A 17,254-nucleotide genomic window follows, 5' to 3' on the forward strand; every position below is an offset into this window, starting at 1 on the left:
AATGGTTTGTTTTAAGCCACTAAGTTTGTGGTAATTTGTTATAGAAGCCACAGGAAACTAATATAGTCCTTCACTGTTTACAACCTTAACCCCCTCTGTCATTTCCTTTACGTGCCTCCTCTCACTGGCTACAGGGTCGGCTCATCGAGCACAGGGACTGGATCTTCTTCTCTGTCTCTATCAGAGTTCAACACGATGTCAGGGTCCAGTCAAGTGCTCCCATCATTAAATCTCCCTGGACTTGTATCAGAAACCAACAGAGCCGACTACAGGGCTGGTGGGCAGTCAAAGAGCAATGCATGGGGTCTTGGGGATGCCGCGGACTGTCCAGAGCAGCAGGCAGTTCATGTGAGCATCGCGGGGGGGAGGAACAGTGCCCCGCTCTGAGGCATGGGCACCGCTGAGCCCCTCACCTGCTACAGGACCTTTACTGCCCTGTCCCCCCAGCCTGCCTCATCACCAGCAGCGGGATGGTGGAATCCACCATGGTGAAGGCACTCGGCATGCCCATACATACGGATGTATTTTCTGGAAGAGCTGGAAGAGCCAGCCCTCGATTTGAAGAAGGTGAACTTGGTGGTAGGGCACAGAGTAGGCAGGCAAGGGGAAGATGTCACACAGCATTTAGGGATAGCTGTGCTTTAGTGGTCAGGCTCTTTCTTAAACCTCAGGATTGAAGACAACATGAACCCAGGAGAGCATTGCCTGCCCATTTCGTTTTGCAGGGCCTGACAACGACCCCTTCCAAAGGAGTTTTTCGAGGCACTGCTGGCAGCAGACTTGGAATCGAGTAACACAGCTATGGGAGCTATGGAAGCCTGTGATACCAGAGCTTTGCAAATAAGTTACTCTTGGCTTCCCTAGGAAAAACTGAAGGCTGTCCAAAGATCAAGCAATTGAATGGTGAGGAGATAAATAACCTTTGCTTCTCCATTTTTCCATGACCAACCTTGTGCCTGGCATTTTCCCCTCTTCTCTAGTTTCAAAATGCTCTCTCTTGAACACACCCTGTGTTTATTGCCTGTCTCCATATATTTTTAGTTAATGTTTCATGAGAATATCTATTGGTGGACTTCCCACTGCAGGTTTACCCTCACACTTGAGCTCATAGGTAAAGAGAAACATAAGAGATGAGAGATGTGCCTGGCAGAGGTTAGCAAGTAGAAATTTGAAACCCTTGGGTTGTTTTTCAAGTTCTGTTAGTGCTTACAACAAGCGTAAGTTCTGACAACAAATAGCACTGGACATCTCTTATTTTTCATTTTTATTTATTTATTTTTAAAGATTATATTTATTTCTTTGACGGACAGAGACCACAGGTACGCAGAGAGGCAGGCGGAGAGAGAGGGAGGAAGCAGGCTCCCTGCTGAGCAGAGAGTCCAATGAGGGACTTGATCCCAGGACCCTGAGGTCATGACCTGAGCCGAAGGCCGAGGCGTAACCCACTGAGCCACCCAGGCACCCCTTATTTTTTATTTTTTTAAAAGATTTTCCTTTGGGGCGCCTGGGTGGCTCAGTGGGTTAAAGCCTCTGCCTTTGGCCCAGGTCATGATCCCAGGGTCCTGGGATGGAACCCCACATCGGGCTCTCTGCTCAGCTGGAAGCCTGCTTCCTCCTCTCTCTCTCTGCCTGCCTCTCTGCCTACTTGTGATCTCTGTCTGTCAAATAAATAAATCTTAAAAAAAAAAAAAAAGATTTTCCTTTAAGTAATCTCTACACCCAACAGGGGGCTCGAACTTACAACCCTGAGATGAAAAGTTGCTTGCTCTACTGACTGAGTCAGCCAGGTGCCCCAGCACTAGGCCTCTTTTAATCAGAGGTCCTCCCTTGAAACTATAGATATGGACCCTGAAAGACTATTAACCAAAACTATCCCAAATGTTTTTCTTTGACTTAATACCATACACACACATACACACACACACCCCATATATACAATATATGCCATGTGTTATACATAACATATATCTGTCCTATAATATAGTTATTAAAATTAGTTATATATTATATAGTTATTAAAACCATTTCTTCAATATAGACTTAAGAAAATATAACAACTGCCATGTTGAGTTTAGCTCACAGGTGGTAATTTGAGAGAACAGATGACTTAAGATGCTATTTCCACATTTGGAGCGATTTGATTTTGGTCTGTGATAATGGCACTGTGCTTGTATAGAAGAATGTCCTTGTCCTTAGGAGATAAGAGGCTAAGGTATTTAGGGGGAAAGTCAGTCGGCAACTGACTCTCAAATGAATCTTGGCAAAAGGCAGGTTGGTATTCACCGACTACTCCAAGTTTTCTGTAGATTGGAGATTTTTTTAAAAGGTGTTAGAAGAAAAAGATATTTTTTGCTATGGTTGTTCAACAAAAGCGGACTTCCTCCCCAGTGAAACAGAGCATAAGTATAAAAACACTAGAAATTCTCTAAAATCTTGATTAAAATTCACTGCCAAAATCAGAATCTTTTTGCATAGAATCTTACAGCTAAACCCAAAACGTTTATCTTTACTCCAAGAAGTGAGTTCATATATACTCAATACTGGTGAATACCAAAGTCACAGAATCTGTAATAAAAGCAAGAATAACTTATACAAGGGCGCCTGGGTAGCTCAGTGGGTTCACCCTCTGCCTTCGGCTCAGGTCATGATCCCAGGGTCCTGGGATCGAGTCCCGCATCGGGCTCTCTGCTCGGCAGGGAGCCTGCTTCCTCCTCTCTCTCTGCCTGCCTCTCTGACTGCTTGTGATCTCTGTCAAATACATAAATAAAATCTTTAAAAAAAAAAAAAGAATAACTTATACAAGGACACTGAAGGCACATGGAATGATAAATGTTCAAGACTGGTGGGAAGTTTTTAAGAAACTGTAAGATTTCACATCTGTTCTCCAACGTAAATAAGGCCCTAGAAGATGAGAACTGAAAAGTGCCAGAGGAAAATATAGTCCAATAGTACAACGCTCAATTTATACACGATATAATGAAGGGTCAGAGAAAATTATACAAGTGTGGAAGCATGCAAGTATTTAAAAAACTGATAAGAGCACTTAAGGTCAATCTGGAAACCTTTACTGTGAGTTACATCAGTATTAGATTAATGTCCCCTGGAAATGTCCTTGTTCTTCCATGGAACTCTTTCCAGTAGAAATAAATTTAGTCTCCACCTTTAAGTCCTGGCAGTTCCTCAAGTTTGAAGTATTTCCAGCCAAATAAAAGTAAGTCAAGCACTTTCACAAGTTTTTAGAATGATTAGCAAAATATATTGGGGGGGGAGGGGAATTGTACACCTGAAACTAATACAAAATCGTGTGTCAACTATACCTCAATAAAAAATATATACATACATATATGTGGTAAGGAAAGGGGTAATGAGAAATAAAAAGCAGATATGGGAATAACAAATACTGGAAAAGCTGAAAAATTACTATGCTACTTGGTAAACTTGCTTTGCTAAATAAAACCAAAAATTATTGTATATCTTCTCCCCACTTATTAAGCCTGCTTCTCATTGATACTTCTGTTCATTCATTCAATTATTCAAATATTTAAGCACCTAATCTGCACAAAACATCAGAGGGACTTCAACGGCCGTACTGCAATTTATTTTTATTCATTTATTTATAAAGATTTTATTTATTTGACAGAGAGACACAGCAAGAGAGGGAACACAAGCAGGGGGAGTGGGAGAGGGAGAAGCAGACTTCCTGCAGAGCAGGGAACCCGACGACAACGACACGGGGCTCAATTCCAGGACCCTGCGATCATGACCTGAGCCGAAGGCAGATGCTTAATGACTGAGCCACCCAGGCACCCGCTGTACTGCAACTTCTTAAACTATACGGTATTGACCATCCATTACAGCAATTTTTTTTTCTGGATGTGAAGAAAATTATTGTTTCAAGCCTAAATAAGCACTAAACTGAAAAATAACCAACCCTCCATAGTCAAGCTTTCTGAAATGTAAATAGTGAGCAAATATCATATTGCCACATTGGAGGGAAAATACAATGTAAGGGGAAAAAAAATCCAAGTTTACTCTTGGGACTCTGAACCATTAAGCAACAGTTAAAGTGGCCATTTATTGGCTCTTGCCCTTAATTATGAGGTTCATGCAGTCTTAAGCTTGGGTTTCAAAAATCATTAATAATTACCCTTAAATGGCAAACAAAAGGAAAATTTCATAATCAGGGTGGTGTGTCTGTGAAGACTATAAAAGTCACCATTCCACTCAATGCTTCACACTCCTACTTCTTGGTTTTTCTAGCTGCCTCTCAACTGGGCAACCAGGTAAGTGTGATGTTAGTACAACCTCCTGCTCCTTCTGCTTCCTTCTAGAATGGTGTGAAAGATAATAGGAGAAAAAGAGGGTTTGTGCCATCTAAAGATATTACCAGTAATTTAGGAGCTAAAAGCTGTGGTCAGCTTTCTTGCAGACCACAGCCTACAGAGCACAGACCAGGTGCATAAAAAGTGCAGAATGTCACATTTATTAACAAAAGGGTTTGGCTCAAGGGACTATCTCCTCACAGATGGACTCTTAAGGTCAGACATTTAACATACTAAGATGATTATTTTTACGACGCCAAGGAAAGAGCCCAAAGGCGTGAAACTGCTGGCAAAATCATCCTGACAAAACTCTGCTTCTTCGGCTTTTTGGTGAGTTCATTTCTTTCCCAATCGACAGGACACCGCGATGAGCAGCAAAACGTCTCCCGAGGAACTGAAGAGCATTTTTGAAAAATACGCAGCCAAAGAAGGTGATCCAGACCAGCTGTCCAAGGAGGAGCTGAAGCTACTGATTCAGACAGAATTCCCCAGTTTACTGAAAGTGAGTGCACCACCCGCTGCAGAGCCCGGCAACTGGGAACTGGGGGCCTCCGACGAGGAGGAGGGAAGGGTGGGGAGAGGACGCAGGAGAGGCGGAGGAATGCTTCTTCTGGGGCACAGCACACAGCAGCCAAGGCAAGGGCATTCCTTGGCCAAGAGCCCTTGAACGTGTGTTTTCTTCCCTGGTGGCAGGCCACATCTCAGATGGCAAGGACCTAGAAGGCGGGGGCCAAGCCTTCTATGTCCCACAGCCTGGGCACAGAACTCTCCATGACCAGCCATAGTAAAAGGAAGCAATGATGGCACTTTTAATGAAGCTAGGCCTAGGAGACCCAGAGGGCACCAACCCAACACACTAAGGCCTTCCGCCTGGATTCAGCACCTCCGAGTCAGGCTTTTAGGAAAACAAAGAGGTGTGCAAAATAATATTAGCTAGCCTTGACATGCTTCATCCTTATAGGTAGGATGTGTCAAGAAGACCAACATTCACCAGGCGATCTATAGAGAAAACCCACTTTGCGCTGACAAATTGCCATCTGGCGACAGCCATTTATATTTCAAAAGCATTTAAATTTGTGTTAATTTGTGTTAAGCACCTAAATCTGTGTTAATGAGGCAGCGAGGCATTTCTAAACAACTTCCAGGAAGGGATTAAACCTCTTTAGCCGACAGTTTCTCCTCAAAACCGTCCCAGAGTTGTCCAAATCAAAGTGCATCTTGAGGCAATAGGAGAGAGGCGGGCTGACCCTCCTTGCTCCAATACACTTCCGCTCCTCCGCAAGAAAAAGCCATCTTCCAAATGGTTGTGACTGAGCAACTGTTTATCCCACATGGTCACTATTTAGCTATAACTTCGGAAGAAAGCATTTGCTTCCCAGATTTTAACCAGAAATGTCCCTTCTGCCAGTATGACCAGTATGATATGTGAGGGGGTTTCCCGTTATAGTTGTTGAGGTTTCTGGCTTTGGTACCCAGAAAAGTGGCCGAATTCAATGACATTATAACCCAATGTCTCCTCATTTGCTTATGGTTAAAATACAAAATAACTGTTAAAAAGAGTTAAAGGTACTAGCAGAAAAGGAGACCTTAAAAAAAAAATTGCCTGATTTTTATTTTATTTACTTATTTTTAAGTAAGCCCGATTCCCAACATGGGACTTGAACTCACAACCCTGAGATCAAGAGTCGTGTACTCTACCAAATGGGCCAGCCAGGAGCCCCAGAAAAAGAGACTTTTTAATTAAAAATTAAGACAAAGTTTTCTGAGAAAGATTAGATTCTAAAAAACACTCTGACATTTTTCCAAAAGGAAGAAAAATAATAATAGGAAGGAATAATCATAATAAAAGAAAGAAAAATAATAATCTGACAGGAAAGCCTAGGCAATCTACTCAAGCAAGTTGTTTTAAAAGGTAAGACTGGGGAATTTTTCTGTATTTTACTATGGTTTATGTATTTCCTACAAAAAGAAGGTATGACTCATAGTTTGAATAAAGGTATGAAGACTGATGGTAAATTTTGAAAAATCTACTTACCGAATCATGTACTGGATTATATTTTCATAAGGATTACTAAGGTTTTCCAAGCTATACTCTTTCCATCAATGCCATGTATGGTTTAGAACCTCGTAAATGCTTCAGGGAAAGTGAGTAACTATCTTAGTCTGGTCTTCTGATCACAGCAGAGTACAAATGTCTTTAGACGAATCCTAAGAGCTAAAACATATCTCGATGTGGAGATCAGTTGTACAACAATGTCAACAGTACCGAAGTGCATTCGTTTGAAAATAGTTGAGATGGTAAATATTACAATTTTTTTTAAATGTTAAAAAAAAAATGTTCAAACTGACTTGGAAACTAAATCGTTATTTCAGTGAGTTTCCTAGATACTATTTTGCCACAGATAAACTCTCACCTGAAAGGCAGAGCTGTAACGGCTTTAAGACTTGAGTCTTAGGCCAGAGACAAAATTTAAGTCAGCTTAAGACCCTGCAGGTGCAGCAGAGCCAAAACAGAGTCAAGCCTAACAGGATCTCTTGCAACATCTCAAGAGGTAGTTCTCCAAGTGTCACCGGTCCTGGTCCGGCATCATCAACATCACCTGGGAACCTGCTGGGCATACAGAGTCTCAGACCCCGCCCCAGGTCTAGTGACCCAGAACCTCTGGGAGTGGGACCTGTCACTCTGTATTTCCTAAGGTCAGTAAGCCCATGTGGTGACTCTGCTGAGCGCCAAAGTGTGAGAATCACTGATCCTGTCATCCGGCAGGGTGTAGAGAGGGGCTGCAACACACGGACTTGGGAAAAACTGGTATGGTTTCTAGTTAAGCGCTTGAGCTCTGGAGTCCATGTTTGAATCTCAAACTCTCTGTCTACTAGCTGTGGGCCCTGGGGCCAGCTGACAGCTGTCCCGGAGCACAGTTCCCTCCTGTGTAGAGTGGACCCCCCCCCCACACACACACACAGGGTAGTTGGGAGCACTGAGCAGGCTACAGATTGCCCATCGTACCATGCTGCCTTGGGTTCACAGAACCAGGTCCCAGGAAAATCTTGGGGCAAGAATCATCAACTGTTGGTGGGCCAGGGGCTTCTCAGCAGTCCAGTGAAGCCCTCAGATTCCTTCTCCTTTTTTAGATGCATAAAGAAAAATACTTAAGATTACACAGAAAACAAATTACAGTTGACACTTACACAATGTGGATTTGACCTGCATGGGTCCTCTTTTATGTGGATTTTTTACAGTACTATAAATGTACTTTTTCTTCCTTATGATTTCCATCGTAACACTTTTCTCTAGCTTACTTGATTGTAAGATATAGTATTTAATACATATAATGTACAAAATCTGTGTTAATCTACTGTATATGTCATCAGGAAGGCTTCTAGTCAACAGTAGGCTTTTGGTCATTATGTTTGGGGGAAGGCAAAAGTTATCCTCATATTTTTGACTGCATGGGGAGGGTGGATGCCTGTAACCCCTGCATTGTTCAAGGGCCAACTGTATATTAAAATGCACATTATCAATATTAAAATGATAAATGTGTGGGGCACCTGGGTGGCTCAGTCTATTGGGCGTCTGACTCTTGATTTCGGCTCAGGTCTATCTCAGGGTCCTGGGATCCAACCCCACGTACAACTCTGTGCTCAGCGGAGAGCCTGCTTCAGATTCTCTCTCTTCCCTCAGCCTATGTCTGTCTCCCCACTTGCCCATGCACACACACACACACACAGACACACACACACTCTCTCTCTCTCAAAATCAATGAAATCTTTTAAAAGAGAGAGAAAGAGAGAGAAATGTGTGATATAGGAAAAACCAGGTAGCCAGTTCAGGGACATGGAGCTCAAGTTGGGCTTCCCACCCCCAACCATCAAGGCATGTAACCAAAACCTCAGCTGCCTTGTTGGAACAGAGACCCGGCATCTCTAATTTCAGAAAATGGGTAGCAGTAACTGATTCATTTTCTCTCCTCTCCCCTTTCCTATCCTTCTCATCTAAAACCAGGGTCCCAGCACCCTAGATGACCTCTTTCAAGAACTGGACAAGAATGGAGATGGAGAAGTTAGTTTCGAAGAATTCCAGGTGTTGGTGAAGAAGATATCCCAGTGAAGGAAAAAAACAAAATAATGTATCATCATTCCAAGCACCAGAAGAAGGGCGCCTGGGATGTGGCTCCATTCTATACACAATCGCTAATGTCTCTGTTTAATTATTTGCAATTATAACGATCTGGCACTGAGGTCCAATTACTGTTAATAAAGAAATTCTTAGACTCTCCTTGTCTCTCCTTGCCAAGTACTGACCCCCATGGCTTAATAGATTTGAAAGTAACCTTAGCTTAATGCATTTAATTTTATACCTTTTTTTTTTTTTTTTTTTTTAAGAAAGGCCGAGAATAGTTCCATGATCTTCACCAAGACTGGAAAGACAGTGTCAGAGGCTCAGAAACAATTTTGATGTGCCAAACCAATGCCCTTATTCCAGTCTTCCATCAAAATAGCCCTGTTCCTGCTCTCCCTCCACAGCCACTCAGTGCTCCCATCATTTCCCGTTTCAACTCTAGTCAACAACTAGTGAGGAACATTGCTTCAAAAAACAGGCACTTGTCTTTAAAGTCAGCTCCAGCACTCGCTGTGCTTTTTGAATCAATGACCCTCTTGGGGAGTAGAAGCATCACGGGACCAAGAGTCAGTTCTGCTCCATCAGTGAGGGTGTGGCCTTGGTTCTGGCATGTAATGTGTAAAATAAGGGACAGGAAGACATAGGGCCCTCCCAGTTCTGGCATCCAGTGCTGCTGGGACTCTCAGGATGTGAGAAACAGCTAGCCCTCAAGTTCTACTTCCTGAGCCCAGCTTGGGGGAAGGAGGGAGGGGGAGTGTTGGAGAGGAATTTAACAAAACAAAAACAAAAACTTCTAACAGTACCACCAAGAAATGAAGGAAATTTTTATACATAGCGAGGAAATGTTTAAATGCACTCGGTATCATACTAATTCGATACAAGAGCATTCTTATTGCATCAAAAGCCTTAAACATTTCTAATGACTAATTATACTCCACAGAAGGGATACCCCATAATAGTCTTAACTATTTCCCCATTGCGGGACATTTCGATTGTTGCCATTTCTGATTCTTCTAAATAATGGTATAATGAGTACCTGTTCATATCTCCGTCAATATACCACATTTCCTTAGGAGAATTTCTAAGAAGTAAATGTGTGGGTCAGAGGGTATGAGTATTTTTATGGTTTGTGAAAGAGACCACCTTATTGATTCTCTGAAAGATCATATTGATTCAAAAATCTACAAACAGCAGAACGCCATCTGCACTCTCCAGACAGCATTAGTTGGTCTCATTTTAACAACTTTATTGGTCGCAATAGTGTACATCTTTTACTTATTTCTAATTTTAATAGGAATTCCCCACTATTTCCCTATAGAGTTTACTGTCTGATATTGGTTTATAAAAGGTAATCTTTCTCGTACTTAAGAAGTCCCCTTCTAGGGGCGCCTGGATGGCTCAGTGGGTTAAGCCTCTGCCTTCGGCTCAGGTCATGATCTCAGGGTCGTGGGATCGAGCCCCGCATCAGGCTCTCTGCTCAGCATGGAGCCTGCTTCCCCCTCTCTCTGCCTGCCTCTCTGACTACTTGTGATCTCTCTCTCTCTCTGTGTCAAATAAATAAATAAAGTCTTACAAAAAGAAGAAGAAGAAGGAAGAAGAAGAAGAGGAAGTCGTCCCCTTCTAGGGTGCCTGGGTGGCTCAGTTGTTAAGCATTTGCCTTCAGCCCCGGTTGTGATCCCAGGGTTCTGGGATCGAGTCCTGCATCGGGCTCCCTGCTCCATGGGGAGCCTGCTTCTCCCTCTGCCTCTGCCTCTGCCTCTCTCTCATGAATAAATAAAATCTTTTAAAAAAGTCCCCTTCTCCAGGCTCCTGGGTGGCTCACAGGTTAAGAATCTAATTCTTGTTTTCCGCTCAGGTCATGATCTCAGGGTCATGAGATAGAACCCCACATTGAGCTCCGTGCTCAGCAGAGTCTAGTTGTCCCTCTCCGTCTGCTCCTTCTCCCATTCATGCTCTTTCTCTCTCAAATACATAAATACAAATCATTTTTTTTTAAGTTGTAAAAAAGGTAGCAGGTTTTATTTTTTTCAACAGTAGAGAACAAATGTAGTTAAATAATTAGGGCAAGAATGGGTAGCGAGCTAATTAAAATTGTACCTTAACTGAAAAGAAAATTTTTAAATTTCCCCTTTCAAAAAATTGTTTTACATAAATACTGAAATTATTACATATTTTTAATATTAATATTTTAGGATTTCAACATAGCTAGTAATTGAGGAGCTCAGGTTTAGATACCGGTTCTGATTCCAAAGTATTTCTTATAGTCTCTCATATCCATCTCAGTTTAATAAGTGCATGAACATCATGCTATAATCTCTCTCAAGAACGAGAAACCTGCCAAAATTATGAAGTAACTAGAAATCCTTTTTAAGTAAAAGTCAAGGACTATCCAAAACATAAATACAAATCTTAAAAAAAAAGAACTTCCTTTCTCTTCCTAGTTTGTTATGAGACTGAGGAGAGTTTAGGTTCTGTAGATTGCCACTGAGCATCTGTGGTGATATGGGGGTTCTTTCTTTTGTCTGATCAATATAATGTGCCAATCGATTCAATCCCCAGGACAAACACACTATCCAGTCATGATTTAGTATTCCTTAATGCTATTAAATTAGGCACTCTAATATTTTATTTAAGATTTTTACACCTTTGGGGTGCCTGGGTGGCTCAGCTGGTTAAGCATCTGCCTTCAACTCAGGTCACGATCCCAGGGTCCTGGGATCAAGCCCCGCATTGGGCTCTCTGCTCAGCGGGGAGCCTGCTTCCTCCTCTCTCTGCCTGCTGGTCCACCCCTGCTTGTGCTTTCTCTCTCCCTCTCTGTTAAAGAAACAAATAAAATCTTTTTTAAAAATTTAAGATTTTTACATCTTTATCAATAACCAACATTAATCTATAGTTTTGGGTTTTATCTTTTGTTTGCCGATGTTTGCGGAGTTCTAATATCTAGGTCATGCTAGCTTTCCATTTTAGGCTAGATTCTGGCATTCGGTTGGCCCCTCAAAGTATAAATATGTGTTATCTCTTTCAACTGCACCATGTATGAAGCAACTACTATGGGCAAGGCATTACACAAGATGCCATAAAAGACAGAAGTTACTAGACCTCTGAGATCCTAAGTCGGCAAGTCTGGGATCAGGTCAGGAAAAGGCTTAATTGTGAAAGTAGTATTTCCCACTGGGATTATTAGGAAGAGCCTTGAGGGGAACCTGCAGGGAACGAGCGGCACTGAGCTATATAAGAGAGAGAAAACACAGGGCACCTGGCTGGCTCAGTCAGAAGAACATGTGACTCTTGATCTCTGGGTCATGAGTTTAAGCGCCATGTTGGGTATAAAGAGTACTTAAATAAATATTTTTTAAAAAGAGAGAGAGAGAAAACACCCCAAGTAAATATATGGGTAAGTACAAGGCAGCGCAGAAATACACATACTATAGTTTGGGTGGAAAGCCAGCTACAGGGGATATAGAGGGCACACTGGCTTCCGATCATGAAAGTCCTTGGTTGCCATGATAAACCAAGGTCAGAAAGGGAGTAGAAAGGCGTAGGAGTCATAAAGTGATATGACTGTGCTTCGAAAAGTTGAGGTGGCACCAATACAGAGGCTGTAAGGTGTGGGGAGTGGTCACAGAGTGGAGGCTAGGGCTAGGCAGGAGGCCTCCAGGGCAAGTGAGGCAAACTGTGAAGGCCTCAAAGAAATGGTGGCAATGCAGAGGACACGCATGGGAGAGATACCTTCTCTGCCTGAGTTAAGACTTACTGACTTGGACAAATTATCATGTGAGGACCTTCAGGAAAGGCGAAAACGTATGGAGAGATGTATGTAATGTGGGTGTAGTATGTACATGTCAACTTCATTGGCATTCTTGGCCTACTTTCCAACATTCATCTCGTCTCCCACATCCAGCAAGATTTGCCTGAATTTCCTCTTGAATCAACAGTACCAGCCCTATTTGCTGAATGAATGATTCTTGACTATCTAGTCACTAAATCTTGTTGATTCATTCCATAGAGCTGCTCTGCCAGGCAGATTTTTCTACTTTTTTTTTTTTTTAAAGATTTTACTTATTTATATCACAGACAGATCACAAGTAGGCAGAGAGGCAGGCACAGAGAGAGGAAGGGAAGCAGGCTCCCTGCTGAGCAGAGAGCCCAATGCGGGGCTTGATCCCAGGACCCTGAGACCATGACCTGAGCCGAAAGCAGAGGCTTTAACTCACTGAGCCACCCACATGTCCCCAGATCTTTCTACTCTTAACTCCTACTCTGACCCAGCTCCTGAGATCGCAGACTGAGGCTGCCTTAAGACTCAACCAAGTGCTGTGCCCAGAGTCTTTCTTCCCTCTCATCTCTCTCGATCCCATGCCAGCTGAATCTGCCTAAAGCACTCATTCTATTCAGAAGTCTTCAGCAATGAGTATGATATTTGCATAATATGTCACAGTTGACAGGTATTATCTCATTGGTTCCCTCGGGCCTTCAGGATCAATTTTGACACTGATACTCAAGGATCCCCACAAATCCGGACCAGCCTCCCTTATTTCCTTCCACTTCCCTACAGAAGCCTCCTGCTTCAGCCAAGCCCCTAGGTATTTTATGAGCAAATCGTGGACATTCCAACCTAGCCAATGCCTCCTCTCCTCTCTGTGAAGTCTCCGAGCCTTTGCCAACCTTCCCTTCTTACTCTAACCCACAGTATTCTTTTCCAGATTCTGGATTCTTAAGTATCTAAGGGTCTACCTGTGCTGGGCAATATCGTGGCGGTTATGGACATTTAAATCAATTAAAATTAAGTAAAATGTCAAGTTCAGTCCCTTGGCCACCCTAGTAACATTTCAATCGCTCCACAGCACCCACGTGGCTTGCGCCTATCATATTGGATGGCACAGGTACAGAGCATTCTAGCACAGCAGAAAGTCCTAGTGGACGACACTGTTAGCATTAATGTGGCCACAACACCCGTCCTGCCCATATAGTCATGCGTTTCACCGGTGCATGGTTCGAATCCCCAACTGAACTGCAAGCAGGGCTGGGACAGCAGTTCCGAATACACTATATTTGGAACTGTACTTAAGTGGATGAGCTCTAAATGTACAGTGACTTTTTTTCTTTTTAATAGTCTCTTTCCACTAGCATCCAGTTATTTCTACTGCAGAAAAATCTTTCAAGTAGTTGAAATACCTATTCCTAAGGCATCTCCCTTTGAGCTCAAGGAACAAAAGCCGTCAAATACATTAGCTTTGAAGTACTCATTTAGTCACTTACTGTTAAAATTACAGACTACCCTTGTGATTCGCTAATGGGGGCTCATTCTAAGCACGGCAAACGCCATCTCTTTCCAAAGAGTAGGCAAGCATAAGGAGGGGGAGGGGGTGGAGAAGATGCCCTAGCCATTAGAAGGCAGCCATCATGCCTGTAGAGTTGTTCTTTCTTCACATAGAAAGCAGTTTCTATGGCTAACAGCCTAATATCAACTCTGAACCTACTGCCCCCATAGAGACAGGATTAAATAACTATTAGGCTCCGAAACTGGTCCATAAAAGGCTATTTTAGCCATAGTACAGCAATCTTCTTGACAACTACTTTGATGGGAAGAAAAGTTCTTTAGCCCAAAGCTCCAAAGGATTTCTATAAGATGGTTTTGTGGGACGCCTGGGTGGCTCAGTCATTAAGCATCTGCCTTTGGCTCAGGTCATGACCCCAGGGACCTGGGATGGAGGGCTCCCTGCGCGGTGGGAGGCCTTCTTCTCCCTCTCCCACTCCCCCTGCTTGTATTCGCTCTCTTGCTCTCTCACTCGCTCGCTCGCCCTCTCTCTCTCTCTCTCTGTATCAAATAAATGAATAAGATCTTTGAAAAAAATTTATAAAAGACTGTTTTGTTAGTTGGGAGATGCTCACTCAATGTTCTAAATGCAAAGCAGTCTTCAAAGTAACAAAAAGTCACCTGAAAGGTTACTCTGAGTGGCTGTCTGGGTTTGTTTTAATGCCTCGTAATTTGCTTTCCGTACAAAGTTGTTGAAAAATAACATGGAAGAAAAAATGTTTCAAACAGCTTCATCTAGAGCTAGAAAATGTCATACATTAATTATGCTTAATGTATAACAGAAATTACCCTTCACCTGAATCGACTTTTAATTAGATGTAACTATGCCACAAATCCACTGTCGAATGTGAAATTAATTTCAACTTTGAAAATCCCTGCATCAAAAAGGGATAAAAGAAGTTATATCTACGATAACTAAAATTGAAATAGTATCAAATAACGCAATCTCGAATGTCCATTTGCATCTGCTTAAAATGCTTCAAATTCCTCATTTTTCCTTACCAATACCTTTATCCAAGTATACATGTGTGTACTGATGTGATAAAGGCGGGACACGGATTTTGTTTTCTAAGTGTTGCATCTTATGGAAATTCAGGGGTTTTTTAGTTACAGTTTTCAATAAACAGAAAAGAACTGCTAAACATTAAGCATAGCCACATACCTAAATATTGGATTGAGATCATCCTTCCTGTGTATGTGTCCAAACCCCCAAATATTCTAAATATAAAGTACACAATGCCGCGAACTATCCTCCACATGAACTAGAGAAATCTGAAGCCAAATTCAAGGTCAAGGGTGTCAGCAGCAGCCACATGACTGATACAGAGTCAGAATGCAAGTCACCCACAGCTGTGTTCTTGGTAAGCCTTGTCCGGAAAGCTGGTAAGCCTACTCTGAAGCAAGCCAAAAAATCAGACTTGCTGTAGAACCCTAAATATTCAGCAAATTCCCAGAGCCTTCTGTTTCAGCTTGTGGATTAAGCAAAGAAATAAGACAATAAAATAAATTTTATTCACTCTCTTCCTGGTAGTCTGGAGTCTCCCTCCGCTCTTAGAGAAAAATGTATTTTTCCTTTTCTGTGCATAAGGGATACCGCCTCTTAGATATCTCCCGCGGATGTCCGTGTCTCTAGCGCTGGAAGAGACATTTACATGTATAAGGGAAATCTCCATCTGTAAGGGTGTCTCCCACTGGGTACCAGGAAGAGGATGACTAAATCTCTAGAAAGTCAAATGAATGTTAAAAGCATGGATTTCAATCTGCATCACAATCATACCCTTGTTTCCTGTGTTCTGCCGGGTAACCACTCACCTCCCCCACCCCGTTACTGGCTCCCCACTCCCAACATCATCTTTTGTTTTTATCTGGAGAGGTTATTTAACATGGTGGCTTGAGCCACTTGGGGGAGTCACTCGGTTTTCCTGGGTTTCTCCTATGTATACAGGAGGTATACAGGTTATTAAGCTTTCTTTGTTTTTGTTCCTGTTAATCTTTTATGACAGAGGGGTCTCAGCCAAGAACCTAGAAGGGAGGAAGAAAAATCATTTTTTCTTCTCCACACCTATGAAACAGATTGTAGCAGCAAATACACCCTAAAGGAGTCTCCTAGTTTCCAAATTATTTACTTTTTTAGCTGGAAGGGCCAGAATGACCATCACCCACTGTAAGTCATTGTTATTTGCTCAAGTTTAAGTGATTTCCCCAGGCTTCCTGGTATCTGCTGCCTGATGATTCTGTTCCCTTAGCCTTTCTTCTTAATAGGACTTCTCACCATCAGCACAAATGCTGCCTCTTAAGGCTATTTTTCTCCAACAAACTGATCGCAGGCCATAAAGATGTTCAGTAGCAATTAGGTTTTATTGTTCCCATCTCACTTATGAGTATAGAAGCTATCAAAATGCAAAATGCACAGATCCCCAGACTTAGTAATTCCCCATCTAGGAACGCATACCATAGAAATGTGCACGCGCAGGCCGAAAGGACATATGTACACGGATACTAATTTGCAACATGATTTACAGTGGCCAAGTAATGGACACGACCTAAACATTCATCAGTATGAGACTGGTTAAGTAAATGGTGCATACAGCAGAGAAGCATGTGGAAGGTGCCCGCGTACTGACAGAGAGTGATCTGCACAAAAGGCAAGGGGCACAGTGTTTCAAGCATGCTAGCCAATGTATTTGTTAAAAAGAAAACACATATCCGTCACACACACACAAACACACACACACACACACACGCACGCACAACGCAAAGACTAGTCTGTGAAGAATTAACCTTGCCAAAGCTATCTAACAGTGGCACCTACTGGTCAAATCCCTTCCTAGCACACACGCTCCCCCCCAAAAGAAAATCACTTCCTATCCCAAAGTATTATCTTAGGAAAGAAAACCGATGATTTGCCTGCACAGCCATTTCAGCCATTAGTCAGGAAATATGTTTATAATAAAGCTTCATAAGGAACTCTTCACCGGTATTAGGTCTTCTGAGCATAGGACTTAAAAGTACCATCTGGCTGGGAAGTTATGGTTCATTATGGTCTGAATTGCAAGCTATAAAGAGAGTGAAGAATATCTCTATATCCTTCCATGGAGTGATCTCCAGCATATAATGTTAAGTTAAAAAAGCAAGACAGAAAAAAATGTGTAGCGCATGCTATCATTTATCTAAGAAGGAGAGGAGGTTACAAGTAGACATATAGATTTACTTATGTTTTTTAAATGGAAAGATAACCTATTTTTAAAAAAAAAGGAAGGAAGGAAGGAAGGAAGGAAGGAAGGAAGAAAGAAAGAAAGAAAGAAAACCTACTAAAAAATCGAATTAATGACTTCCATAAAGGAAGGGAGGGAATAGGATGGAGAAGAGAGGAACGGAAGTGGATTTCTAAAAATCAGTGGTTCTGGGTGGGGGCTATTTTGCCCGCGCCCCCAGAGGATGTTTGGCTGGAATTTTTAAGCATCACAACTGGAGCTTGGGAAGAGTGTACTACTG

At 42.3% G+C, this 17,254-nt stretch overlaps 2 protein-coding genes across 4 annotated transcripts in view; one reads left to right on the forward strand and one right to left on the reverse strand.

The window, feature by feature from the left end:
- The window catches only part of CTPS2 (CTP synthase 2), a 96,053-nt gene that overhangs the window by 40,194 nt on the left and 38,605 nt on the right, over positions 1–17,254 (reverse strand). The window lies entirely within an intron of this gene.
- S100G (S100 calcium binding protein G) lies at positions 4,213–8,440 on the forward strand. Its single transcript, XM_032840749.1, has 3 exons — positions 4,213–4,283; positions 4,681–4,824; positions 8,326–8,440. Exons 2-3 carry the CDS (start codon positions 4,690–4,692, stop codon positions 8,428–8,430), a joined length of 240 nt encoding a protein of 79 aa, XP_032696640.1. The 5' UTR covers positions 4,213–4,283; positions 4,681–4,689; the 3' UTR covers positions 8,431–8,440.

The sequence above is a fragment of the Lontra canadensis genome, unplaced genomic scaffold, assembly GCF_010015895.1.
Source record: "Lontra canadensis isolate GAN:19392208 unplaced genomic scaffold, GSC_riverotter_1.0 scaffold116, whole genome shotgun sequence".
NCBI lineage: Eukaryota > Metazoa > Chordata > Mammalia > Carnivora > Mustelidae > Lontra > Lontra canadensis.

What these genes read in the sequence shown, in the direction of transcription:
- S100G (XM_032840749.1), top strand. Translation starts at nt 4,690, where the DNA reads ATGAGCAGCAAAACGTCTCCCGAGGAACTGAAGAGCATTTTTGAAAAA. An exon ending in AATTCCCCAGTTTACTGAAA is followed by an intron (nt 4,825 to 8,325) that starts GTGAGTGCACCA and finishes ATCTAAAACCAG; the next exon opens with GGTCCCAGCACCCTAGATGA.